Source organism: Leptopilina heterotoma, unplaced genomic scaffold (assembly GCF_015476425.1).
Source record: "Leptopilina heterotoma isolate Lh14 unplaced genomic scaffold, ASM1547642v1 Lhet_98, whole genome shotgun sequence".
Lineage (NCBI taxonomy): Eukaryota > Metazoa > Arthropoda > Insecta > Hymenoptera > Figitidae > Leptopilina > Leptopilina heterotoma.
Window position 1 is genome coordinate 567331 of NW_025111204.1, and position 27655 is coordinate 594985.

Below are 27655 nucleotides of genomic sequence, written 5' to 3' on the forward strand. Positions count from 1 at the left end.
AGAATACCAACAATAAATTATATCAAAAAATAAAGTGCAGCATGTCACACTTTTGAATACTTTGAAAAAATAAAGTGCGAATGAAAAAAACAAAAATGAAGAATATGAATGACAGTTGAATATATATATTTGAAAAGTGGCTAGATCAGCGGTCAGTTGACAAGTGAACCATACATACACTCACACTAGGGTGGTTCTTATTTTGGAAAATTTGGAACTTCTTAGGTCGCCGGCCGGAAATTGAATCAAAATGTGAAAAAAATGAGATTCCCAAAAGAACAGCCCATTTGATACATTTTAACCCGTGCCGCAAAAGGGTTAAAGTTTAAATGGGGTTTAACATGGGTTTGGTGCACTTGTGCAAACTTTGTATTATAACTTTTACATTTTTTAAAAATTTGACTTGGGTCTATGTATTCCCATACCTTTTCGTACGCTGAACACGAATATGATGTCAAAAATAACTTTTGACAGCTACCAGTTGTCAAAAAGCTGTCAAATTTTAAAGATGAGAATTTTCTCGACTTTTACATTAATTTCTACGAATAAAAAGGTTTCTTGTGAATATTTCAGTTTATATTAGGAAATTTATACCCTTTGACAGTTGCCAGCTGTCAAATGAGTTGTCAACTTTTATAAAAATCAGTTTTCAAAGAGTTTTAAACCAATTATCACAAAAAACTTCGAAAATTGCTAAATGAATATTTTTTTCTAAAAATAATTTTTTAAAGACAAATAAACTTTAAAATATATGTAGTATAAAAATATTAATTATTGCGTTATAAATTCATATTTGATTTTCATAATTTAATTAATTAATTAAAAATTTATATTTTTTATTATTTTGTCTAATACATGTATGTTTTTAAGTTTAATTTTTTTAAAAATTATTTTGAGGAGGAAATAATTTTTTATAAATTTTAAAATTTATAAGAAGTAATTGGGAACGTCTTAAAAATCCTATTTAATAGAAGTTGACCAGTAAATTGACAGCTGTCAACTGCCAAAATATATTAAATACCTATATATGAACTAAATTTACCTACAGAACCGTTTTTTTTTGATAATTCATTTAAAACTCTTTGAAAACTGATTTTTATAAAAGTTGACGACTCATTTGACAGATGGCAACTGTCAAAGGGTATAAATTTGCTAAATATAAACTGAAATATTCACAAGAAACCTTTTTATTCGTAGAAATTAATGTAAAAGTCGAGAAAATTCTCATCTTCAAAATTTGACAGCTTTTTTGACAACTGGTAGCTGTCAAAAGTTATTTTTGACATCATATTCGTGTTCAGCGTACGAAAAGGTATGGGAATACATAGACCCAAGTCAAATTTTTAAAAAATGTAAAAGTTATAATACAAAGTTTGCACAAGTGCACCAAACCCATGTTAAACCCCATTTAAACTTTAACCCTTTTGCGGCACGGGTTAAAATTTATCAAATAGGCTGTTCTTTTGGGTATCTCATTTTTTTCACATTTTAATTCAAATTCCGGCCGGCGACCTAAGAAATTCCAACTTTTCCAAAATAAGAACCACCCTAACTCACACACATAATTATACAACTGAAGAAAGAGCAAGCGCGCGGTTGTTGAAGACGATGAAGCCAAAAGACTTCAAGATGCCACGGGCACCGCACAACATTGCGTTGCCGTGTGCGCGAAGAAGGTATATATAAGAAGAGTGTACATTCGTTATCTGATCAAAACTTAAGGTTACCTTGAATGAGATGAATGCTCTTGCACTTGCCTAGGCATATCCTTTCATTTCAAGAGCTGCGCTGCCCTTTTGTGGGTGGCTGCCCTTTCTCCTACTCACTACCAAGCATCTCTTTGGCGTTGATTGTAACTTTGCTCTCTCTCTCTCTCTCTCTCTCTCCTTTTTTTTAATCTCTATTCCACTACTTTTAATCCATTGCAAATTATTTCGAATTCGAACACAAAAAATTATTGATTCTAAGAACTCTAAAATTTTATAATCTAATTCCAAAGTTGTAGGAAAACACCTGGGTTTTTTAATACTTGTTAATTTTTTTAGTATTAGTAGTAAATGACTGTTTCAGTCAGACACAATTAAAAAAAATTTAGATTTGTCCCAATGTCAGTAGTAAAGTCAGTTTCGATTGGACCAAACTTTTCACAATTTTATCTACTTTTGATGTCAGTAGGGAAAGACTATTTTAGTCAGACAAAATTAAATGAATTCGTATGATTTCGCTATCAGTAGCTAATTATAATTTTAGTTAGACAAAACTTAAATTATTTTCAATTTCATTAGGAATTGACAGTGTTCTTTTTAATTTTTAGTATAAGTAGTAGATTACTGTTTTAGTCAGACAAAATTTGAAAAATTTAGGAAATTTGTCCTAATGTCAGTGTAGTAAAAGTCAGTTTCGATTGCACTTTACTTTTCAGAATACTATCAAATTTTAATCTCAGTAGTAAAAGACTATTTTAGTCAGACAACATTAAAACAATTCGTATAATTTCGGTATTAACGGTATTAAAATAATAATTTTAGTTACACCAAACTTGAAGAAATTTTTAAAATTTAAGTAGTAGTAGAAAGTTTTGAGTAGACAAAACTTTTCAGTATTCTTTTTAATTTTTTTGATATTCGTACTAAAACACTGTTTTAGTCGGACAAAATTTCAAAAACTTTGAATAATTTATCTCCACTTCAGTAGTAAAAGATATTTTTAGTCAGACATAATAAATAAATATAAATACTTATAACAAAATTTAGGTTTCTTTCAATGTCAGTAGTAAAAGTCAGTTGCGATTAGACGAAACTTTTCACAATATTCTATAAACTTTTGATGTCAGTAGTAAAAGACTATTTTAGTCAGACAAAATTAACCGAATTCGTATAATTTCGATATCAGTAGCTAATTATAATTTTAGTTAGATCAAACGTAAAGAATTTTTTTAAATTTCAGTAGTAATAGATAGTTTTGAGTAAACAATTGTCTACACAGGGAAGTTTTAAAAATTTCATGTGTTCCTTTTATTTTTTGATATTAGTAATTAATTACTGTTTTAGTCAGACGAAATTTACAAAATTTAGATAATCAGATAATTATTTTTTATTTAGATAATATTATTTTTGTCCTAATGACAGTAGTAAAAGTAAGTTTCGATTACACTTAACTTTTAAGAATACTTTCAAATTTTAATTTTAGTAGTAAACGACTATTTTAGTCAGACAAAGTTAACCGAATTTGTATAATTTTAGTAGCAGTAGTTAGTGATAATTTTAGTAAGACCAAACTTAAAGATTTTTTCCAAATTTCAGTAGTAGTTAAAAGTTTTGAGTAGACAAACTTCCCTATGTTCCTTTAATTTTTTTTTTAATTTTTTGATATTAGTATAGTAAAGCGCTATTTCAGTTTTTTTTTTAATTTTTAAATTTCTTAAACTTTTAATAATTTATCTTATCATCAGTAGTAAAAGATAGTTTTAGTCAGACATAGTAAATAATTATAAATATAAATACTTATAACAAAATTAAGGTAATTTGTCCTAAAAGTTAGTTTCGATTAGACAACAATTTTCAGAATACTACTAATTTTGATTTCAGTAGTAAAAGACTATTTTAGTCAGACAAAATTAATTACAAAACTTTCCTAGGTTCTTTTTAATTTTTTTATTTTTGCTATTAGTAGTAAAACACTATTTTAGTCAGACAAAATTTCATAAACATTTAATAATTTATTTTAACATCAGTAGTAAAAGATGGCTTTAGTCAGACATAACTTTTTCGAATGTTTACAATTTTTCTATGAGTAGTAGAAACTTTTATAGTCAGCCAAAATTATAAAAAATTTTCTAAATTTTTCTATTAGTAGTAAATGACAGTTTCAGTTATAAAAAATGTGAGGAATATTTTAAGTTTTAGTAGTAAAAGACAGTTTAGATCAGACAAAACTTTTTTTTAATTTTTATAACTTTCGACAATAGTAGTAAAATTTTATTTCAGTCAGACGAAATTTTGCTAATTTATCCTAATATCAGTAGTAAAAGATGTTTCAGTCAGACACAACTTTTTCAAAATTCTTAAAAGTTTTGTCTAAGCAGTAAATCATTACATTTATAATTTTAGTTTAAGTAGTAAAGGACAATTTAGCTTCAAATAGGATTTTTATAATTTAGAGTTTTCTAATAAGTTCTAGAATTTGAATATTTTCCACTAATTTCCCTAAAATTCCCTGATTTCCCAAAGTCGAAGTTTTAATATTTTTTTTTGTTCTCTCAAACTGTAAGTTTTCGAGAATCATGAGAATTAAAAGGGAACGTTATTTATTTCTCTTGTGTGCTATTTTGTATTTTTAAAATCCGACTTTAGATTTGAAAGTTGTAATTTTCGTACTACTTTGAAATTAGATTGAAATGTTTTTCTTATAATTTTTGAAAAATGAATTCGAAAAATGAACGAATTTCCGAACTGAATAAAGGAATGAACTTTGTCATTAATTTGCTAGACGCAATCTCTAGATTAATGACTTGTCTATTTAAAAAAAAAATAACTTTCTCATGTAATATACTTCTAGCTATACTAAATGTTGTCTCATAGTTGAAAAATTCTTCTCCACCAGATAAGATTCGAAAATTCCCATCCCTGTGGGAATTAATGATTCCTTATACATTTAGTGACCATTCGAATGGAGAGACGGTGATAATGATTATTTCTCTTTCTTTTTTTCCTCTTCCATCTCTGCGATCCATTTGAAAGATAAAAGTATTTTCTTCATTATTGAAGTCCATAAGAGACAAAATAAAAGTTCCTATACATGAAAAACGCTTGGGTGGGTCTCAAACGAGAGATACAGTGTGAACAGCAGAATCATGATTGGCATGAAAGTAAAGGTGTCGATTTTGTCGCAAACACGAGACAAGTCCTCTCGATACAATTCTATCGTTGATTGGCGCTATAATTTAACGAGATGCGAGAATCAAAATAAAAAAGAAGAGACAAAATAAAAAAAAAAGGTGAAATAAAATAGAAAGGCGAGAAATAAGACGAGCCTTGGCAAAAGAGAGGTTGAATGAAACGAAGGAAGTTGTCCAAAGTGGACAAGGTGGGGAGAGACTGGTTAGCTGTTTCGGAATGACAAGTTCATTTTATTAAGACACCTTCAGCCGCATTATGGGTTATTCGCCGACCCGTATAGTCGACTCAAGATGATATTCGTGTGTAGATGTCTGACGTGTGTGGACGTACATTAGTTTGAACGGGCGTGTCCATACGTATATACAAGAATTGTTTATGTGCGTGTCTATATGTGCATATGTGCGTGTTCAAAGGGGACAAATAAAGGAACATGTATTCGCCGAGTGTGAACGGATATGTCGCCTTCTTTGATGTCTCCTATGCTCGACGACGCTATGCTCCTCCTCCTACTCCTTCTATACCTTTTTCACCCTGTCTTAGGTTCTCCTCTGCGCTACTCGCGAGTGAGCTTCCTTTATTTTTCTATACGTCTTCCACGCCGGCTATTCACTCGTTTCTTTACCCGACTTCTCAATGTTATATGCGCGCTTTGCACGACTACTACTTTCATTGCAACATATGTGCAAATACTTCCTTTCAATTCGATCCAAATCAATAATCTCGCTGTAATTCACCTTATACAATGCTCTTGTGTTCTGGTCAGTCATTCATTCAAAGAGGCTAATTCGATAATTCCGATAATTTCGAATATTTCATTACTAATTGAATTTTAATTAGCGATTGTTCATACGTGACCTCTTTTTTTAAAGCTCAATCCCATTTTAACCTCTCCCTCACCTTCAAATAACGAACTGTTCCATATATTAACGCTATTTTTTATGGTCTCGTAGCAAATGTTTTGCCCCCTTCCCCCCTTTCCTTTAAGTACCAAGTAATTTATTTCCGACCCCCTTACTAATTAAATTTCATAAAACAGAAATTTTTCCATAACTCTACAATTTGTTTCCATAGCAACAGGTTTAAATTGCAACCGGTCTGAGTCTGACTAAAAAGGGTCTTTTACTACTAATATAAGAATTTTTGTTGCAATTTATTTGCAAAACTTGAATGAAATACGCATTTTGCAAAAAAACTGCAACAAAACTTATTATTAGACTCTAATTATAATAGAAATGTTAGAATATTATTAAAATAAAAAAACTTATAGAATTTCCCTGATTTACAGACAAAATTTTAAATTTTTCTCTGACCCTGAAGAATATTCTGATTTACTCTAAAAATTATTAGATACTCAAAAAACTGTTCTATTACGTTTAATTACGAATTTTAATTGCAAAATTATATGAAAACAAAAAACATCAATTAATTCTTTTTTTAATAAATATTTAATTATTATTATTCCATAGGAAATAAGATTTTCCAAAAATTTCAAATTTAAATCCTTATGAAATTTAACAACTTGTAAGAATATTATTATAAAACATGAAGATATCGATCATTCCAAGTCCAAGACTCGGAATGATTGCTATCTTCATGTTTTATAATAATTTAACATTCCATAAAATTTTTCAAAAAAAAAAAAAAATTAAATTAATTACAAAAACTTAAATAAAGTCCTTTCTAAGAATTCAATTATTTTCACAAATAATACAATTTTTTACAAAATTTCAATTATTTAAAAAAAAATAAAACTTCGTTGTAAGAATTCAATTATTTTCACAAATAATGAAATTTTTCATAGAATTTCAATTATTTTTTATATAATTTTAAATAAATTTCTCGAAAAATGTAATTATTTTCAAAAATTTCTTTCAAGAATTCAATTATTTTCATAAATAATACAATTCTTTTCATGATTTTTAAGGGGACCCGCACCCGAAATTTCAACTATTGGGGATTTAAAATTGCAATGCGACACATAGTGACCATAAAGTGAACTAAAAAAAATGGCTGCTGTGGGTGTACAAGGTTGAAAAAAATGTTAATATTTAAAGTATTCTAATGTTTAAGAAATATTTGTTAAGATTGTTGTTCATTATTTATCTTTTTATTGAAAAACTACTTAAAATTAAAACCGAAAAGTCACAATTTAAGTTTATATTTTTTTAAATTTGTACACCCATTTCGTCCATTTTTGGTGTAAAACACTAGCGACACCGAGCCCGCGGTGGTAATTTTCATTGCCAATAACAGAATATAATTGAAAAAATTTGGTACATTTTTTTTCTGACACTATTTTGATTCAGAAATAAGGTGAACAAAGAAAAAAAAATTTCATGATTTTTTCGAAAATTAAAAAATTTTTTTTTTATATTTTTTTTGTAACTTTTGACAAAATTAAAATTTTACAAAATCCATGCCCTTAATTGAACAGGGGGTTGTAAGGAACTCATTAAAACAAAAACCATTAGAAAATAATAAAATTTACAAAAAATTAAAATTAAAATTTCACAAAATCCATGCCCTTAATTGTACAGGGGGTTGTGAGGAACTCATTAAAACAAAAACTATGAAAAAATAATATAATTTGTGAAAGAAGAAGCATTTTTTTGTAAATTTATGGTTTATAATGTTATACCATAAACTTATAAAAAATGCTTCTTCTTTCACAAATTTTATTATTTTTTAATGGTTTTTGTTTTAATGAGTTCCTTACAACCCCCTGTACAATTAAGGGCATGGATTTTGTAAAATTTTAATTTTGTCAAAAGTTACAAAAAAAAATCAAAAAAAAAATTTTTTTAATTTTCGAAAAAATCGACTGTCTGACTCCAACTGCCGTCGACTACTGTGCTACAAACATACAAGACAGCGAAAAAAATAAGTCTGACTAAAGTTGTCTCTTTCTACTTCCATAAAAATTTTTTTTTATAAACTACCAGTTTTAAGTTGTGACAAATTTTCTTTATTTTTACTAAAAAAAATACAAAATCTAATTCTAAGTATCAGTGGTTGAAATAAACTTATATCAACTTTAGTTAATTTAAGTAAAAGTAAACTTGAATAATTTTCTGTTAATTTGGGGCTAACTTCAAGTTAACTTGCGAGTCAATTAAAAATTATTTCAGTTATCTGTGACTTGAACTTATTTTAATGTAACTTCAAGTTAATTGGAGTTTATGTAAATTAATTATAGTTAATATACGAAAACTTAAACTTGATTTAATAAAAATTGATTAATTTTCAACTTATATTAAAAATACCTACTCTCTAAATTTAAATTAGTAAAAATGTTTACTAATTTGAATTAGTGGCTAACATTTTGCTTTTGAATTAGTAAATTTCACTAATAAATCAGTAGAAATTACTATTTATTTAGCAAACTTTACTAATTCAAAAGCAAAAAGTCAGTCAATAATTGAAATTGATAAACATTTTTAATAATTCATATTTTGAGAGTAAGAGTCAACATTTATGTCTGACAAAAACTGACTTCTACCACTAATTAGACGTAAATCTCTAAATCTCTAATTTTTTGATGACATTCGGTCATTTTCGGTCAATTTCAATTCGGACTTTCTGACATCGAAAACAGAATCCCCATCATTTATATATTTATCATCCAATCTTTCAATCTAATTTTCCTCTTTCTTTGACACATTTCATTTTATCCTGAAAAAAAGGACCGATTTATCGGTCTGTCGACAATAATATGGCAATTTAGAGGAAGGATATGGCCGTCAATTAGAAAAATATGAAAATAAATGTAAAATTACAGTGTCTCCCATCTAGAGAATCGGAAATGGCTTGACTAGTCCCTTATTCATTTCCGCGACACGCCTAGGACTATTAGTTTCTTTTTTTTTCATTCCTTCTTTTGTGTTTTGTGTTGTGTCTGATTGCGAGACACGGGGTTATCAGATGTGGTAGTTTATCGCCGTGTAATGACGGGGCATTCACGAAAACAAATTAAAATCCTGGACGTGAACCCTTCAATTATAGTTTCAGCCGTAGCCTCTGCTTTGAAGGGATCACGCTATACGCGCGGCTAGAGCTACATCATATAGATACATGTATACCATCGAACATGTCTGTTCTCTATAGGTTGACCGTGTTGTAAATACCAAAGAGGAGTTTTGCTTGCCGACACACTGAATGTAGGTCGTGGTTCGCCAGAGAGCAAATATCCTCTAAATCTTACCTCGACATATATATACACATCCACATAACGATAAAAAAAACTAAAAGTCGATTCTTCAGTTCATATGGATGAAAGGAAATATCCATAAAGTAACTCGAACATTACACGTATTTCACATAATAATTTTTCTCACGTTTATTATCATTTTCTATATTTAAAAGCAAAAACAACAAAGAACGACAAAAGGAAGTTATTACTTTTCATCCACGTCGAAAAATTCCATGAAAGTACCCCCTGAAAATTCCATGAAATTTCCGTGGAATTTCCATGGAAATTCTGCAAGTTTTTTATTTTAAAAATAAAAAAAGAAATGTTAAATATTTTTAACATTTCCAGGGTTGACACAAGTCAGGGAAAAGTCAGAAATTTTTATTAAAGTACTGGAAAAAATTGAATTTAGAAGCAATTATACTAATGATTGCAGAAATTCAATTATTTTAAAAAGTAAACAAATTTTGAAAAAGATATTCATTTTTTCAATAAAATATTTATTTTTGCATTTAAATAATTGAATTCTCACAGAAATTTCGAATAAAAATTGATTTAAAAATGAATTTCAGTTAAAATTTTGCATAATAATTGAATATTCAAAGCATTATAGCATAAATTTTTCGAAGAATTTACTTAAAATTATATTAAAAATAATTAAAATCCTATGAAAATTTTTATTATTTATGAAAATAATTGAATTCTTACAACGAATTTTTATTATTTTTTTTTAAATAATTGAAATTCTATAAAGAATTGTATTATTTATAAAAATAATTAAAATCTTGGAACGCATTTTATTACATTTTTTTTAAATAATTGAATTCTTTTCAAAAATTTTATTAAAAAAGCAGATTTTGAAAAAATTTTAATTTCAGAGAAGAATATCATTATTTCTGAAATGTAATTGAATTCTTGCAAACAATTTTTGAATATAATTACATTTTTCGAGGGATTCATTTAAAATTGTATTAAAAATCATTTAAATCCTTAGGGAAAATTTTATTATTTTAATTGAATTCTTACAACGAATTTTTATTAAATTTTTTTTTAAATAATTGAAATCCTATAAAGAATTGTATTATTTATGAAAATAATTGAATTCTTGGAACGCATTTTATTAAATTTTTTTTAAATAATTGAATTCTTTTAAGAAATTTTATTAAAATATCAGATTTTGAAAAAATTTGAATTTCGGCGAAGAATTTCATTATTTGTGAAATCTAATTGAATTCTTGCAAACAATTTTTGAAAATAATTACATTTTTCGAAGAATGCATTTAAAATTCTATTAAAAATAATTTAAATCCTAGGGAAAGATTTATTATTTAGGAGAATAATTGAATTCTTACAACGAATTTTTATTAAATTTTTTTTTAAATAATTGAAGTCCTGTAAAGAATTTTATTATTTAAAAAAATAGTTGAATTCTTGGGAATTTATTGATGTTTTCGAATAATTTTACAATTAAAAAAATTTGTAATTAAATGTAATAGAATAGTTGTTTAAGTATCTAATAATTTTTAGAGTGAATCAGAATATTCTTTAGGGTCAGGGAAAAATTCAAAAATTTGTCTGAAAATCAGGGAAATTCTTTATGTTTTTTATTTTAAAAATATTTTAACATTTCTATTATGATTAGAGTCTAATAATAAGTTTTGTTGCAATTTTTTTGCAAAATGCGTATTTTACTCAAGTTTTGCAAATAAATTGCAACAAAGCTTATTATTTAGACACTTATCATAATAAAAATGTTAAAATAATATTAAAATATAAAACTTGCAGAATTTCCATGCAATTTTTCGACGTGGGCAAATTTAATTAATTTTCAAAAAAGGAAATGCTTGACACTTTAATTGAGTTGCAATTTTTGCAGAAAAAAAAGAAAACTAAAAAATAACTACTTTCGTCAATTTGTTTGAAAAATAAAGTAATTGAATATTTTCTGAATTGATTATATCAAAGTGAAACTTTTTTTTTCAAAAAACGAGAGACCCCCCCTCCTTTAGAAAAATTGATTAGCGGAATTTAGTTGAGTATTTTAATTATTAATTTCTATATATTCCTTTTTTTGTGCACGCGGGATTTTCAATAAAAATCGATTAGAATGAATGAATGGAATAAGGTGGGAAAAAAAAAGAAAATACAAAAAACGAATTTTAATTTCAAACCGCGTGCGCAGAGTGAAGTTACATTTTAATTAAACGCAAGATTCTATCCGGAAGGCGAGTTAATTACATTGAAACTCCAGTGCAATGGACCTTGCGGAATTACTCAACCGACTTGTATACTGTTTATGAAACTTTAATTCACAATAACTTTTCTTAGTTTTCATTTTCTTTTCTTTTCTTTTTTTTAACGGAATTTACTTCAAGTAAATAATCTATTCCGGTTCAATGTACAGAGAAAGTTTTTTTCTCTTCTCGATTTTCATAATTATTTATAAAAGAAGAAATTTGGATAGACAGTCAAATCAAAAGTTAATCCAATTCTAAATTTTTCTATTTTCAAGTTGGGAAATTAATTAAAAAAATTTATTCAAGCAAACTGAGTAATTTTATTTTCGGTATAATTTAAACTTTCTTCATTTGAATTTTTTTTTTTTTTTTTTGTTAAAAAGTCATTTTTATTAAAACAAAATTTCAAAAAATATTTTAAATTTACTTTTCACGTAAGGCGGAAATTTCTCAAATTTGCTTTAAAGTTGTTACTCGAGGTCTTTCGGGGTCGACATTTTAAATTTTCAAAATAAAATTTGTAATTAGCGACTCCGAAAACCCCCGAGTAACAAGTTTTATGTAAATTTAAGAAATTTTGAAAAGGCCGCCATATTGGATCCGCCATTTTGAATTTTAAAAATATGACTTCAAATTCGTAATCAGACCCCAAAATCCCTGGAGTAATAAGTTTCCAAATAATAATCCATTTGCTGGTTTTTCCGGGGACACGAAAGGGTTAAAAATAGTTTCAAGGATGAATTAAGGGGGGAGGGGGTTACAGTTTCAAAAAAAAAGTCCTACGCAGTTTTTGAATAGCCATCTAAAGGAATTATTTATTTAAAAAAAAAATTCGTCCTTAAAAATACTTTCATTATTCTTTAGGGTTCGATTAAAAAATACTATTTATATGTTTCTGGTATCTTATCTCTGCACTGACTATATGTATATAATACACCGGTGAATTTTGCATAATATTTATTTGCCGTGGCAAAATGCGTAAGCAGTATTACGAATTCAATGCGCTTGTGCTTTATTTTACACAGGAGCCACTCGTTATACATTTATATGAAGTACCCAATACGCGATGGCAATGGCCCTTAAGGTGAAGCGTCTGCAGGTGTGGGCGTGATCTCACCTGCTCGAAATGCGAACTTTTGCCCTCCTGCTGTTCCCTGCTCGTGCTGAGATATTCCATTGGCACTTTACGTATGCACCCCCCTTTTAATTTCTTAATCGGATCTTCATTTCCGGTTCAAATATATATATATATATCTATTCAAGATATTGCTCAAATTAAACTGTAAACTTCCATATTGTATATGACAAAATATATTTAAATTCATTTTAGAACATTTTCAGCAAATCCCCCTTCCTACTCCCACGAAAAGTGTTATGTATAATTAATTTGACAAATTTTTAATTAATCTTATCATCTACACAAAAAGGCTTATTTATTTTTAGTCATAATCTTTATATTATTTTATTTATTTAGTTATTATTATTATTATTATTATTATTATTTTAGCTATAAATTTTATTGATAATAATAATAATATTTTCCATTAAAAAATAGACTTACTCAATTATTAATTAATTCAATCGGAGATGAAATGATTTCTTGAATATATACATTCGAAAGGTAATTTATAATATAAGTATATTCCTAATTGACGTATAATTTAATTATGTTCGCTTCAGTCGACAAATTTGAGTGGACGAGCGCGTAGTACTTTCAAACTTCCATTCTTTAGCAGTGCGGTGCGTTTTTTTTTTCTGTCGGTCCTTTTTAATTATACGCGGAACTCGTAAAAAGGGTCAAGGACTTTTTTCATCGTGCGACTTTGGTATTACTTACGACCATCATTATCATCACCATAATTTCACTCATTCACTGGCGCGCTATGGTACTTATACTAACTTTGCAGCACCTACTGTGCGCGATTTTTCGGCGATTCCTCTCTCACTATTTCTCTCTTTCTATCTCCTTCTCTCTCTTTTTTTCCCTCTCTCTTTCTCTCTATTTTTCTCCCTCTTTCTCTCTCTCTCTCTCCATAAAAAAATTTTCTTTTATAACGAGAGCCACCAACGATGCAATTGGTTAAAAATGGTCTTGTTATAATCTTTCTTTTATTGCAATTTCGTAGTTTTAGCTTTATTTTTAAAAAAAGATGATTTTTTTACTGTTAAAATTTTTTTTACATTTAAAAGTTTAATGGAGATTTCAAATAAATAATATTTTAATAGTATCAGTCTTGGAAAAAAAAGTTTTTTTAACCAAAATCGACTGAAAAAAAATCTTTCTAAATTAAAAGTTAATATTAGGATTAAAGAATTCAAAATTTGTATTCGTACATTTTTACCCAATGCGGTCGTATTTTTTAAATTTATGTGTTTCAATAAAAACTAATATCGTTATTTTTTGATTGTTATATTTTATCCATAATTTTAAATTTTGTAAATGTGAGATTTTTAAATTTTTCCCGCCATATTGGGCAGCCATATTGAAATCTCCATTTTGAATTTTGTATCTCTGAGATGAAATTTTAATTTAAATAAACAAACCCGAACTAAAAATGTAAAAACTAAAAACCCTGACCAAAAATTTAAAAAGTGATCCATAATCGCTTGAAAGTTAGATTCAATCGATGGTTCACATTTTAAATTTTTGGTCTCTATGTCTTTTTAAAGAGATTCATCTTCTTAAGTTTTTGAATCTGGCACCAAATTTGGAATTTATGACCGAATAGGGATAAAAATTAAATAATAAACTTTAAAGACTAAAAATAGTACCTAGTCATAGAAGTAGTAAAAGTAGTTGTTGAAATAGTATAAAGTAGTAGTATTTATTAGTTATTATTATTAGCAATTATTAGTAGAAGAAGTGGTAGTGGAAGGAAGTAAAGTGAAACAGGAAATTAGTCCAGAAGCGTAGTATAACAAACATTCCAGGCTCTAAACAGTTTTCCCCATTAGCACCTCAACAAAAACAAAAAATCTCCCTTTTTTACTGCACTTAATCCCCATTTAAAATTTTCTACAAGGTGTTTAATGATTTTACAAGATTATTAACACACGGAAGAACACGAGAGACAAGGGATTTGACGGAACAGTTCTATATATATTTAACTCGGTCAATTCGAAGTCAGCTTTGATGTACTGTCCGATGGACATCGTAAACGCATTAGTTATACTGCACTCGGTATTCCATTCGATTCCGTTATATTGGCACCAACACTGACTCGTTCACATGTTTGTGATTATATAGTACTATATAGAGGAAGAACGAGTCATCATATCCCTAGTTCATAGTCACGTCAACGAAAACAAGGACTAAATCCTTGTACAGTCAATGTAATATCTCGAATCAGATGAGTTTATGCGCTCAAGTAAATACCGCACACTGTGGATGATGATGATGACGATGATGATGATGATGGATGTTAGATTATTACACGTCTCTATATATATATACTTTTGGGAACGGTGTACATAAAGAATGTTTGCCTAACAAGTTAGGAGGAAGATCCGTATGCCTGACACTTGAGAGAGAAAAAAACCGTTCAAAAGAAATCGAACTTTTGACTTCATTCCTCTTTTTAGATCGTTGATCATCCATTGTTGTTTGGTAATCACCTTTGGATGACAAGTGTCAAAATTATTTTTCAGAGAATTTTATTTTTGACAGAGACAATGTGTTTTGTTTAATTTAGATTCAGTTGATTGATGTTTCTACAAATGACAAATGCTTCTAAACTAATTTATAATCAGTTTGTGCTATGATAGTACAGTTATCAAGATTCATCCGAGGATTCATCCATAAATAATCTAAGGACTGTTGGATTTTTTTCTCTGGAAATGAATTCTGTAGTTGAAATACTGCAATCATGCAATATTGACCTCGAAATCGGGGCAATATTGACATATTGCCAAGCTTGGATCATTAATTTTGGGGTCAATATTGACGTACTCTAAAGATCTAAAGATTGGTGCAATTTTGGGCCAATTAGGTGTTGTAAAAACTATTGCGAAAATAAATGTTATAATTTTTAAAAACAACACAGTATTTAGAATGTTTCTTTCATCTTATAAAAGTAAGATACAAAGTTTCTTAAAGTATCTTAAATGAAGATATTTCTTGCGTTGAAGTTTCTTAAAATATCTGCAATTAAGATATTTCTGGCATCATACAATGTTTAGTGTTGAAGTTTCCTAAAATATCTGAAATTAAGATGTTTCTGGCATCATAAGTTGTTTAGCGTTTAAGCTTCTTAAATTATCTTTAAAATTAGGATGTTTTTGGCATCATAAGAAGCTTTGCATTTAAGTTTAAATATCTTAAATTAAGATGTTTTTGACATCATAAATATTTATGATACTTTGTGATAAAATGCTTGTTAAGTGTACAAGATGTGCCAAAGTGGTAATTGACTAACATATAAGATAAATAAAGTTACTGCAATAAGATGTATCTTAATTTAAGATGTTTTCGTAGTCATTTCTAAGATGTTTTGCGGTAGGTTTTAAGAAAAAAAAAGAAAGAAAACGGTTTATGAATAATTTTTCTGTGTACTTTTTCTAATATTATATTTAAAAAATGTGTAAAGCTTTGTTATGAAGAAACTTCTAACATCTTAAACTAAGATATTTTAAACATGACTAAAAAGCGACTACCAAGTCATCTTGGAAGTGACTATGTCAAAACATCTTAATAGATACTTCTCTTTGCAGATGTGGTTCAAGTTTAGACGCCAACCGTACACAAGAACTATTCCGCTCTCATAAGTAGGTTCGTTACGGAAAATCATGTAAACGGGGAAATAAATGTTCGCGACTCTGTCTAAGTTCCGTGTGTTTAAAGGTGGTCAAGTCCATCAGAATCGTCTTCGTGGGTAGGTAAGGCCTTTTACAAGAAACTCGGGTGCTTCTTCAGGTTCCTCGCCATGGAAACATAATACTCGACTTAAGAGAGCCTCTCCCTTGAGCACGCTACATCTCTCTTTCTCTCTATCTCTCATTGTCTATTTCTCTCTCTCCCTCTCTCTCTCCTTCTCCCACAAATAGCGTTACGGATCCTGTGTACGTATGTATGACTGAAACTGAGCTAGTGTGTACATACATACTAGCTAGTGTGGATATACATACTAGATAGAATTTACGTATAAACCAGTATGTATGCTACACATACCAGCTCAGTTTCAGTCAGCAGTAGTCGGGGGCATTTAATATGGCAACCGAGGGAGACACTGACAGATCTCGTCAATTAATAAAACGTTTCCCTGCTTATTGTCGTGGGCTACTTGCTTATGCTCATAGTGGACTACCCTTTTCACTACTATACGCCATGTATACGTACACAGGCACACAACACACGTGGTGAACGGATCCACCGGGTGTGCGGTCGCATGCAATGGGCTCGCTCGCGTTTTGAATGGACACGTATTAATTGGTCCTGGACCTAGGGTTGGCATTAGTGAATGTGCCCGTGTCGAGTTTCCACCGCGGCGATTGCTTTGCCGTAGATAACGACTTGAGTCGTCTTCAACTTCACAGACCTCCTGCCTTATGACTTGTCCATATTATGTCCAGATCATTCTTCCGATTTTCGCTCAAAATTCTCTTTCTCTCTATCTCTTTTTATACGCTGCTCCCTAAAGTTGTCAACAACCGTTCGAAAAGGCTGCAAGAATTAAAGTTTTTTATTGTAGATCAAAAAGTTTTAGTTTCTAGGTTAAAAAGTTCACTGGTTTTTTAAAGGAACTTCATCCTCTATGAGATAAAGGACGAAGGACATTATACCTAAAATCTGAAAATGATAGTTTTCGACGCTAACTTCAAGAACTTAAATAAAATGCAAAAGCAGTCAATCAATGGTACAATTAATTTCTAAACGGTTCCATTTTTAATTTAAATACCTTATTTCCTCTTTTCGAACCGCCAAGAAACCGTAAATCAAGAACATCATCAAAGTCAAAAAACGTGATTGAAATTCGTTTCTACATAGCAACATTCGTGGCACTTTGAGTCTTATGGCGAGAAAAGTTTGCTTTTTTAATGGGATCTTTGAACACCTTGAAACGAAAGCTCGGTGGATGGATGGGAGGAAGGAAGGAAGGAAGAAACCGCGCCCAGCCTAATATAGATCAAAGATGTGATTTATTTTACGATTGCCGTCGGTCGCGTTTCTTGCGCTGTTTTACTTCACTCGATGTCCCACGCTCTCCTGGCACTGGCAGGCCTGACAGTCGCGAAGAAAATGCTATTAGCTATTAGGAGCTCACTCACTTTCTGACTTGCCTGCGTTTATGTATGGGGAGTTAAAGGAAGTAAAATTAGAGAGAGAGACGAAGAAGAAAAAAGCAGTCTCAGTTTTCTTTTCTGGAAATAAAATAATCTTTCGCTAAAGTTAGCAAAATACCGACAAAGAGGATTGCGACTAAAGTCAACAAGCCTTATTGCACCAATATGTCAGTTGTTCGTCAATCTTTTATCCCCATGAGAGACAGAGATTCCATAATAGCGAATCGCTCTCGCGTACTCCTTGACATACTTTTTTTTTATTCCCCCTTTCCAATAACCACTTTTTTTCCTCTACCAGTACTAATCATTGCTATTTATCGACAAAAAAAATTTTTTGCCTTACTCTTCTTTTATCCTATCTATTAAAACAATAATAAAATTATTAGGATAAGAAATTTCCCTAGTGGATAAAAATATAAATTGGTTTCTTATTTTGGGGGCCTTCGTGATTGTAAAATACAAATTATAATCTTCAGAACTGATATGTCGAATGAATGTAAAACATGAATATAAATTTTTTAACGAGTCAACGGTTCTAAGCTCTTGTAATCGGATTTCTTTTCTTTATACGCATATATACGCGCAGGAGTAGATCATGATTTATCAGACAAGAATTGAGTTCTCTTATTGTCTCCTTCCTTTTACTTTTCTACTTTTCTCTTTTTAGTGGCGAAGAACGATTGTTAGTAAACTTTTACCAGTAAAAAATTATTAATAGCAGAAAAACTACATTTTACAAAAATTAGTTTTAGCTGTTACCATACTTTACCAAACATTTAAATTAACAGTTTAGTGTTTAATGATTTTTTTATGAGAAATAATAGTATTCACTTTTTTTAATTTATAGTCTGAAGTTAAGTTACCCCTTTAAAAGCGTTGAAATAAAAATAAATTTAGTGTATTCCTACCCTACAAAATTAAAGATTTTGAGCGGAGAGTTTAAAGAATAAAGTCTCCGCATCAAGTTCAGTATATTCCGGAATTAGTTATGAATAATGCAAGCGCTCCTCTCGCTCGTTCGACAAACGAAGCTTCCGGATGAACGATTTGGTTTCCAGTTAACTTTCCGTTTTGGACACAAATATTCCTCATTCAAAAGCGTATATACTAGAACAAAGCATTTTTGAAACGATAGAAAATCTTTTTCCTAATATTTTTTACCTTTGAAAAAATACATCTTTTTTTTATATTTCCCCTTTTTTCCCAATCAGTTGAAATTCTTTTTGTTCATTTCATAACAAAAAAATGATCGAATACATTATTTTTAATTTAAAAATGCAATTTTTGAAGTTTGAATAAGGTAAAAATTTCCTTTTTTCGAGGGAGAGAGAGAGAGAGAGAGAAAGAGAAAAAAAACAAGAGCATATTTTTTTAAAAAAATGTGCTAAAGGCCAATAGGTCGTATATGGGTCCGAACGAATTTTTCTTTTTTTTCTGCGTCGTATTCGTTGTTCAAAAAGGTATTTGAGAAATATACGCGGGAATGATTTACGAAGCAAAAGAGGGAAAAGACAAGCAAGCGAACTAAGGAACGTACACCTCTATATACCTAAGACCGAACGACAGTAAATCTTGAACCGATTGACACGTGTGAAATGTGCCAGCCTGCTACTCGCAAACCCTTTGACTTCGACCCCGTATGTACGCATATATATACATGCATTGTCAGGTAGCAAAGTCCAAAAAATTCCCCTTAAATTCAAAAAATCCAATTTCGAAACCGCTTGCATTATAAAAAAAAAGTGTTCTTTTTCGTTTTGGATCACTAACAAGTGTCGTACATTTTTTTAAGAAATAAATTTCTCAACATAAAATTATCTGAAACTCGTGAAAGAAATTTTTTCACCCAGTGTGAAAGTTTTTTTTTGTTTTATAAAACTTTATCAAGGGTTCAGCAAGTTTTCCTATTTTCTACTAAGACGCTCGCTACAATTTTATATTAAAAATTAATTTATGTGATTCAAATAACCGATTACTTTTCTATAATCAAATAAATATTTATTTAAATCAAATAATTTTTTATTTAACCCCTTAATGCTCCGGGAAAGGAAGAAGGGAATTTTTAAAAACCAAATATGTTCTTAGAGGTTTTTAGGGACGTTGATTATTTGAATAAAATAATGTTTTTCTAGTGTTTTTTTATCCACTGCTGTTGCTGACGACCATTATCGTCAGAAATCGTCAGACTGGACGCCTGGACACTAATTTGAATTAATACCTGACTTTTTGCTTTCGAATCAGTAAATTTTACTAATTTAGTAGAAATGACTATTTGTTAGTAAAATTTACTAATCCAAAAGCAAAATGTCAGTCACTAGTTCAAATTTTAGAGAGAATATACGGTGAAAATTTGAATTAGAGAATAATTTTAAAATGTTGCATATGTATAATGCATGAATATATATAAATGTGGGGGTTTGGAATAATAAGCCTATAAACCATATCACCAATTCCGTACAAAATCGATTTCACCTCTGACTGAGAGACTGGCAGGTGTCGTAAAAATATCGTGGAAAAAGAAACTCGCTCTCGGACGAATCGGTTTGCGCACTGTTTTTGAGTACTTTACGGGCTGCGAGGCAGTAAAGGTTTTACCCCCCAGACTTATCCAATAACCCTTCTTTCAAAAAAACTATACTGCCCTTCAACTGCAGACCAGTTTGCAAGAATTTTCTTTTGAACAACTTTTGTTGTTCGTCTCCCAACTTGCAATTAACTTTCGTCTTGCATAATGTAACCGAAAATTAATTATTATTGTTGAATAATAATATTGGCTAATAATAACAATAATTATATTAATAATAATTATAAAAATAGTAATAACAATAAAATAATAATAATAATAATAATAATAATAATAATAATAATAATAATTGAAATTTAGAGAACAGTATAAATATTAAAGTAAAACTGAATTTTGCATTGTAAAAATAAAAATTCATCCTTTTTAATAAACTTTATATTTTCAATGTATGCATTTAAAATTTCGAAGAAATAATTTGCAGGCATTACAAGAGGCGCATCGTTAACACAATAATGAAATATGGAGGGAAAAATTGAAGATAAATTGATGTTTTTAAGGTGCCAGAGTGAATTGATATTTGAGTTTTGAGAAACGAATATAATACATGGTGTAATAAAGATTGATAGTTGGTAGACGTGCACGCAATGCTATTGAATTGTTGATTATATTCTTATCATATCTGATAGGAATGATGAGCATCGAGGATAATGTATACTACATACATTTTATAAATATATATATGTATATACATAAATATATACATGTATAAAAATATATAATGTATGTATATAATATATATAGTACATCACACCTTCGATTCATCAAAGAATGAGAAGGCCCTATACAAAATTAGCGAGAGAAGAGTTGAGTTACTACATATGTGAGTGACCACATGATGATGAATTACAATAATAAATAATGCTATGTCCATCATAGAAAAGTGAAAATGATGTATCAAAATAAATTGTAATAAATAATGATAAAAGTAAACTTGTCGTCGTGATATTTTTTTTTTTTGAATTGTCTCCGATTTTCTCACGATACTTTATTATTATACAATAAAGTCGACTTTCTTCCACGAAACTTTTGCTGTTCAGTGTTTTTCTTCTTTCACAATACTAAACTACTCTCTTCGTTACTTTTACACAATCGTTCGATTACATATTCTCAATTCCAATTTTTGATAAAATATAAAATATACAAAACAAAACATTTTTTATTTAATTTTACTTCATCTATTTTGTTTCATTTTTATTTATTTTGGTTTTCTATACAAACCGCATATAGTTGAAATATAGAAATTATTAAATAATAAAATTAACAAGGTATTCTCAGTATTTATTATAATTTATAATCAATAAAAATTATGAATTCATTTTGGATGTTGAGCTTTGCTCTTCTCCTTGGCTCTGCAAAAATTATAATAGAAAATTAGTATCAAAATTATTTTCCAACAATTATTTTTGATAATTCAATTTGTCGAGACTTACAATTTTTTTGCCGCAACACAATATCCCCTGGTAAGTGCACGACCAAAATCGATTCTTTTATCACCAGATAATTTTTCACCGTCATCCAAACATAAATTTACAGTGTCGACACTCAATAGGGACAAAACTTTAAGCACCGAATTTGTAGAGCAACGTTCTTTAACAACTCTCTTCCAAGTTTGTTCATTGGGCATTGTCGATGATTGTACACGATGAAGAATATCGTTTGCTAAGGCATTGCCAATAATTTTAGCCCCACTACGACTTGCCATTAATTTATCAACAATAATTAACGATTTTGATTGACACTTTTTCATGAAATCTTCAGCAGACAGATTTAATTTTTCTTTGAGAACATTCTCTAAAGGTCCTATAAATTCCTGAGTGAAAACACATACCGAGAAATCTGTAATAACGTTTCAAAACGATATAACAAGAGTTTATATTATGTATATCAAAAACATTTCCGCAAAATGTGCAATTTTTAAAGAGACTTTGTATGAATGTCAAGTAATAAAAGCAGAATGAGCAAATGAATTATATACTCACAAACCAGTGAAGAGGCGACAATTATGGACAATTTCATTTTTAAACTTTAGATGTTTAAATAATTTGAAAAATTGTTTTTAATTCAATATAAAAAAAAGTAATAAAATTAAAAAATATACACTCAAAATAACGAAAGAAGAAATGGTTTGACAAATAAACGAAAATTGTATTATATACCTACAAAAACCGTTTACAGTAAAAATAATCAATACTTTGATAAAAATAATGTCCTTAACGTAAGAAATGAGGAAAGAATAGATAAAAAAAACTTGTTCTTTTTATCTTTATAATAAAAATATAATTCAAATGCAAAGTAGGTTGAATTCAGTAAAAGAGAAAATTTTCCTCAACAGAATACCATTAATATTTATTCAATAAATATTTATTCATAATTATTCAATTTTAATATTTATTAATTTATTTATTCACTCTCTGAATTTGATTCAGTTAAAAATCACTGGAACTTGCTATAAAAAAATTTTATCTAGAAACTGTTGCTATGCAAGAAAATTTTTGATTCGATTTTTATTTAATTGTTCCTTATCAACTCTTGACATAACTCAAAATGTTAACATTTGTTACTACAAAACTATTGAATTTTTGTAGAAACAATTTTTTAGCAATCGTTGCTGAATAAAAATAATTTTCTCTAGCAACGTTGCTAGACTAAATTCTTTTTATTTAACAACGATGGCTAAAAAAATTGCTTCTTCAAAAAGTTTGATAATAAAAATTTTAATTGAACTATGTCCATTGCTGGACAAAAATCTCTTTTTTAAGCAACGGTTGCTAGACAAAATTCTTTTTGATCTAAAACTCTTCATAAAATTTTATTTTATTTAAAATTTTTTTTTATTTTTTAATTTATTTTATTTTTGATAGCAAATAAATTTGCTTGTAAATAATTACTGAGTAGTTTTTTAACAACTGTTGTAATTAATCTATTACTAAAAATCGTTGCTAAACGAGATTTTTGTCTAGCAATTATACTATGAGCAACAGTTAATATATGAAAAAAAAAAATTATTTGAAAAAAAAAATTTATTTGATTCAAATAACCGATTAATGGACTATTATCAATAAAATATTTACTTGAATCAAATAATATTTATTGGAGTCAATTAAATGGTATTTGCTTCAAATACTGAAATTGTTAGTTCAAATACCATTTAATTGACTTCAATAAATATTATTTGATCCAATTAAATATTTAATTGATAATAGTCAAGTAATCGGTTATGTGAATCAAATAAATTTTTTTTTCAGTGTAGTAAATACATAATCAAAATAGTAATTATAGTAAAAATTTTGTTTAGCAATGTTTGCTAGCATTTTTTTAAATTTAAAATTAAAAGAATAAAAAATTATGTAGCAATCGTTGCTGAACAAAGAAATTATTGTCTATAGCAACGGTACTCAGCAATAGTTAATTGTATAAATCGCAACATCGGAGTACTAATAGAATCTGTTACTCAGCAACAGTTGGTAACGAGTAGATACTTAGGAACTATTTCTAAACAACTGTTGCTTAGTAAATGTATTTAACAAACAGTTTAACGAGTTACTAAAGTATCACTTAACATCCGTTGCTTGACATACTAAAATATTTCCATTTTTCTAAAATAGTAAAAAAATTGAAATACAGAAAATATAATCATTTCTTCATTTTTTGTTAATTATTTTAGTAAAGAAAAGAATATTTGAAATTCTTGACCTCAGTTGAACTTGAAATTATCGATATGGTTTTACGTTAATAAAGCGAGTTATTTATTTTTCTCTCTCTTTTTTTCCCCTGCTCGCATATAGAAAATTGTGTGGCTACTTTGGAAACGAGTAGTCTGCAGACTCGCGATTAATTTTCATTTTCCAGTCTCCACGCCCACAGTGGTTGGGGTGCGCCACCCCTGATTATTTCCGCTCGCGATTCTTCCACCATCAAGTAATACAGGTTCTACATACACTCACACTCTCTCTACTCTCCCCCACCCCTTTTCTATCTTTCGTAACATGGATGATCGATCTATATATGATCTAGCAGAGATATCACGGTACTAGTTTTCAATCATGATTCAGGAAATTATGAATCGAACTCGTCCTACTCTGTAAGTCCATAAGGCCAATTTTATAACTGAAAATTGTTGTTGGAATTTCGCATTAACAAGTGTATCTTAAATGTATGACACGATATAATTGCCTCTAAGGATGAAGTGGTTACGACACGTTTCGTAATTAAAAACATGGAAAAGAAAAAAAAGAATTAAGCTTCTTGATAAATTGTTTAACACACCATTACTTATGTAAAATGGAATATTTCTTAAAAAAAGAGAAGTTATCGATTCAACTTTTCAAAAAAAAAGGAGAAAAATGGGAAAGGAAGTTAAAGCAGGAGTGAAATCTACGGGAGGTGGAAATTTTACACCTTTGAATTTACTCCCTGCGGAGTTCACGCACCAAAGTCAAGTGATGTATGCAGGGCTCGAAATAGTGAAAGTATTTAAAAATACGGACTTTATGGACCAAAAAAACTGTAAATGAAGCTTTTGTTTTTCCATGATTTTTACCGGATTTTCAGACAAAATTTTGACTTTTTCCCTGACAGTAATCACTAAAGATTAAAGAATATTCTGATTCACTTTAAAAATTATTAAATACTCATAAAAAATGTTGTATTACTTACTAGCGAATTTCATTAATTGTAAAATTATTCGAAAACATCAAAATCATTATCATCACTTTAATTATATTAATATTTTTTAGAATTATTAACTAAAATTCTTCTTTAAATAAATTATTTTTAATAATTTTTTTTTAAAGTTCTTTTTAAGAATTTACAAATCTATTTGTTTACAACTCAATTTTAGATGAAATTTCGATTATTCGCAAATTCTTCAATTAAATATATATTAGAAAATAAAAATATGAAATAATTTTAAAAAAATTCCATTAAACTTTTTCAAAACAAAATAACAGTTAAAAGTAAGAAAAATTTAAATTTTAAAAGATTTTTATTTGAAAAATTTTTTAACTTCAATTTCAATTTTTTAAAAGAATGTTATTATTGATGAAAATAATTGAAATATTGCAAAGAAAGTAAAAAATTTATAAATAATTGAATTCCAGTGAAATTTTTATTATTTATGAAAATAATTAAATGCCCCTTATCTGAAATTTTAACTAAAACTGATATTTAAATCAATTTTTATTAAAAACTTCTATGAAAATTCAATTATTTAAATAAAAATTTAAATAATTTATTGAATAATTAAATGTTTCCTAAAATTGAAATCTCATAAAGAATTTTATCAAAAACATTTTAAATAATTGAAATCTTTCGATGAATTTTAATAAAATTTTTAAGAATAATTACATTTCTCAAGGAATTCGATTAAAAATTTATTAAAAATAATTGAAATTTTGCGATGATTTTCTTTATTAATGAAAATAATTCAATTTCTAAAAAGAGTTTTATTATTTATGGAAAGAATTGAATCTCTATACAAAATTTTATTATTTGTGAAAATAATGAAATTGTTGCGAAGAAGTTTATAAAAAATTTATAAATATTTGAATTCTTGTGAAATTTTTATTATTTATGAAAATAATTAAATTTCTGTAATCATTTTTATAACTTCTCTAAAATTTAATTTTTTTCCATGAACTGTGCAGAATACGATCGTACAATTTACGAATTTTTCGTACTTTTTTAACCAAATTACGGACTTTACTGCCATTTTTTCAAAAAAAACTAACTTTTACGGACTTTTATCAAATTTACGGACCTTTTTGGTTATTTTTCGGTTTTTAAAATTTTTTCTGACCCTATTCATTAAGATATCAAAGAATAAAGATTTGTTTATTAAGAAACAAGGAACATGCATTGTTCTAAACCTATTAAAAAAAAAGAGTTTTTAAAAATTTTGTGACCCTATTCATTAAGATATCAAAAAATAAAGATTTTCTTATCAATAAACAAGAAAAATGCATTGTTCTGAACTTATTTTAAAAAAATACAAGAATTACAGTAACGAAACAATTTTTTTGTACTTAAAAGAAGAAGGTATGAATCAGCTATTATATGTTAGGGAGTATAAGGTTGGCTCCCAAAATAGAAATTCAATAGCTGTCTGAAATTTATTAACTCAGTCATAATTTCCTCATTTCTCGCAAACTTAAATACGGGAAATGAGAAAAAAGGCGAAGATCAAAAAGGTTGAAAGATTAATAATATTGCAAATGAATTCTGCCGCCGAAAAGGGAGTGTCTCTTCCGGCTTCTTTTAACGCGTGCTAGTGGAAGATATAACTTTGCGATTCATGACTAGACGAAAGAAATGATTGAAATTGAAGGAACCGCGAAAAATCTTGATCGCACGCATACACGTGGGTTCGCCGAACTTTTTTTTTCTTCTCTCACTCTCTTTCTCTCTCTCTCTCTCTTTCATGAGAGGGCAATTTAACGAATAGGCGTGTGTCTAACAACATTTAAAAAGCCGCTGATTATATTTACGACTTATCTCACAGTGTGATGCTTGTCGAGCGGGAGCCATTAGCTGTGGCACGCAGGAGGCGCACACATATCGCACGCGCATATATATACTCACTTTGAAAAAAAAAATAAAATAAAATTTCTACCGCTTTTATTTTTTGCCAAAGCGTTAAACTATTCCGCATTCGTAAAGTATTGCACCGTTGCGGCGCGGGAATCCGCGCTTGACGACGTACGATTTGTTCCGTAAAATATGACTTCAAGCATTGGCTCCACATGTCCTTGTCGTCCTTGCGCGTTTTTCCCCACGTTCAAAATGTATGTTCACGTGAAACCACTTGCTGCTGCAGCCGCCGCCGCTGCCGCTGCTCACTCTTTATAATTCATTTATATGCACATACATCGCGTCGCGAACGTCTTCGAGAAAATTCAAACTGAGGACTTCATTTTTTTCAAATCTCTTATTTTTATTTATTATTTACATATAGATGGTCATATTAATTATACGATTAAAAAGAAATCATTTGCAAAAAAAAATAAAAGAACTTTAAAAATTTAAAGTCAGATTCAAAAAATAAGCCACCCCATATTAAATTAATAAAAAGATATAATTAATAAACAGTCTACTATAACCGGAAAATCTGGAAAATAGCCGGGAATTTAATTTGACCAGGGAAAACACGGGAATAAGCCAGGAATTTTATGACAAACCGGGAATTTCTTCACCAATTTAAAAAAAGTTTTATTATTTTAATTTATTTAAAAAATCATTGTTTATTTCAATTTTTATAGATATTTATAAAAAAAAAATGAAAAATTACGGATCAATTACAGACAAAAATATAAGTCCGAGACAAATAAGAGAACATTTTATTTAAAACTATAAATTAAATTATTTAATTATTTAATTATTTACAAAAATTTTTAACTAAAATTCTTCTTTAAACCGATTATTTTTAATAATTTTCGAAAAAATTAATTTTAAAATTCAATTATTTTTAAAA

General features: G+C 28.5%; 1 protein-coding gene and 1 long non-coding RNA gene across 3 annotated transcripts in view; both read right to left on the reverse strand.

The window, feature by feature from the left end:
- The window catches only part of LOC122512392, a 209786-nt gene that overhangs the window by 54550 nt on the left and 127581 nt on the right, over positions 1 to 27655 (reverse strand). The window lies entirely within an intron of this gene.
- On the reverse strand, positions 21366 to 22303 carry LOC122512391. The gene is made up of 3 exons (XM_043628182.1): positions 22167 to 22303; positions 21618 to 22023; positions 21366 to 21536 (listed from the first exon to the last, which is right to left on the reverse strand). The coding sequence occupies exons 1-3, from the start codon at positions 22201 to 22203 to the stop codon at positions 21500 to 21502; spliced, it is 480 nt and encodes a 159-aa protein (XP_043484117.1). The 5' UTR covers positions 22204 to 22303; the 3' UTR covers positions 21366 to 21499.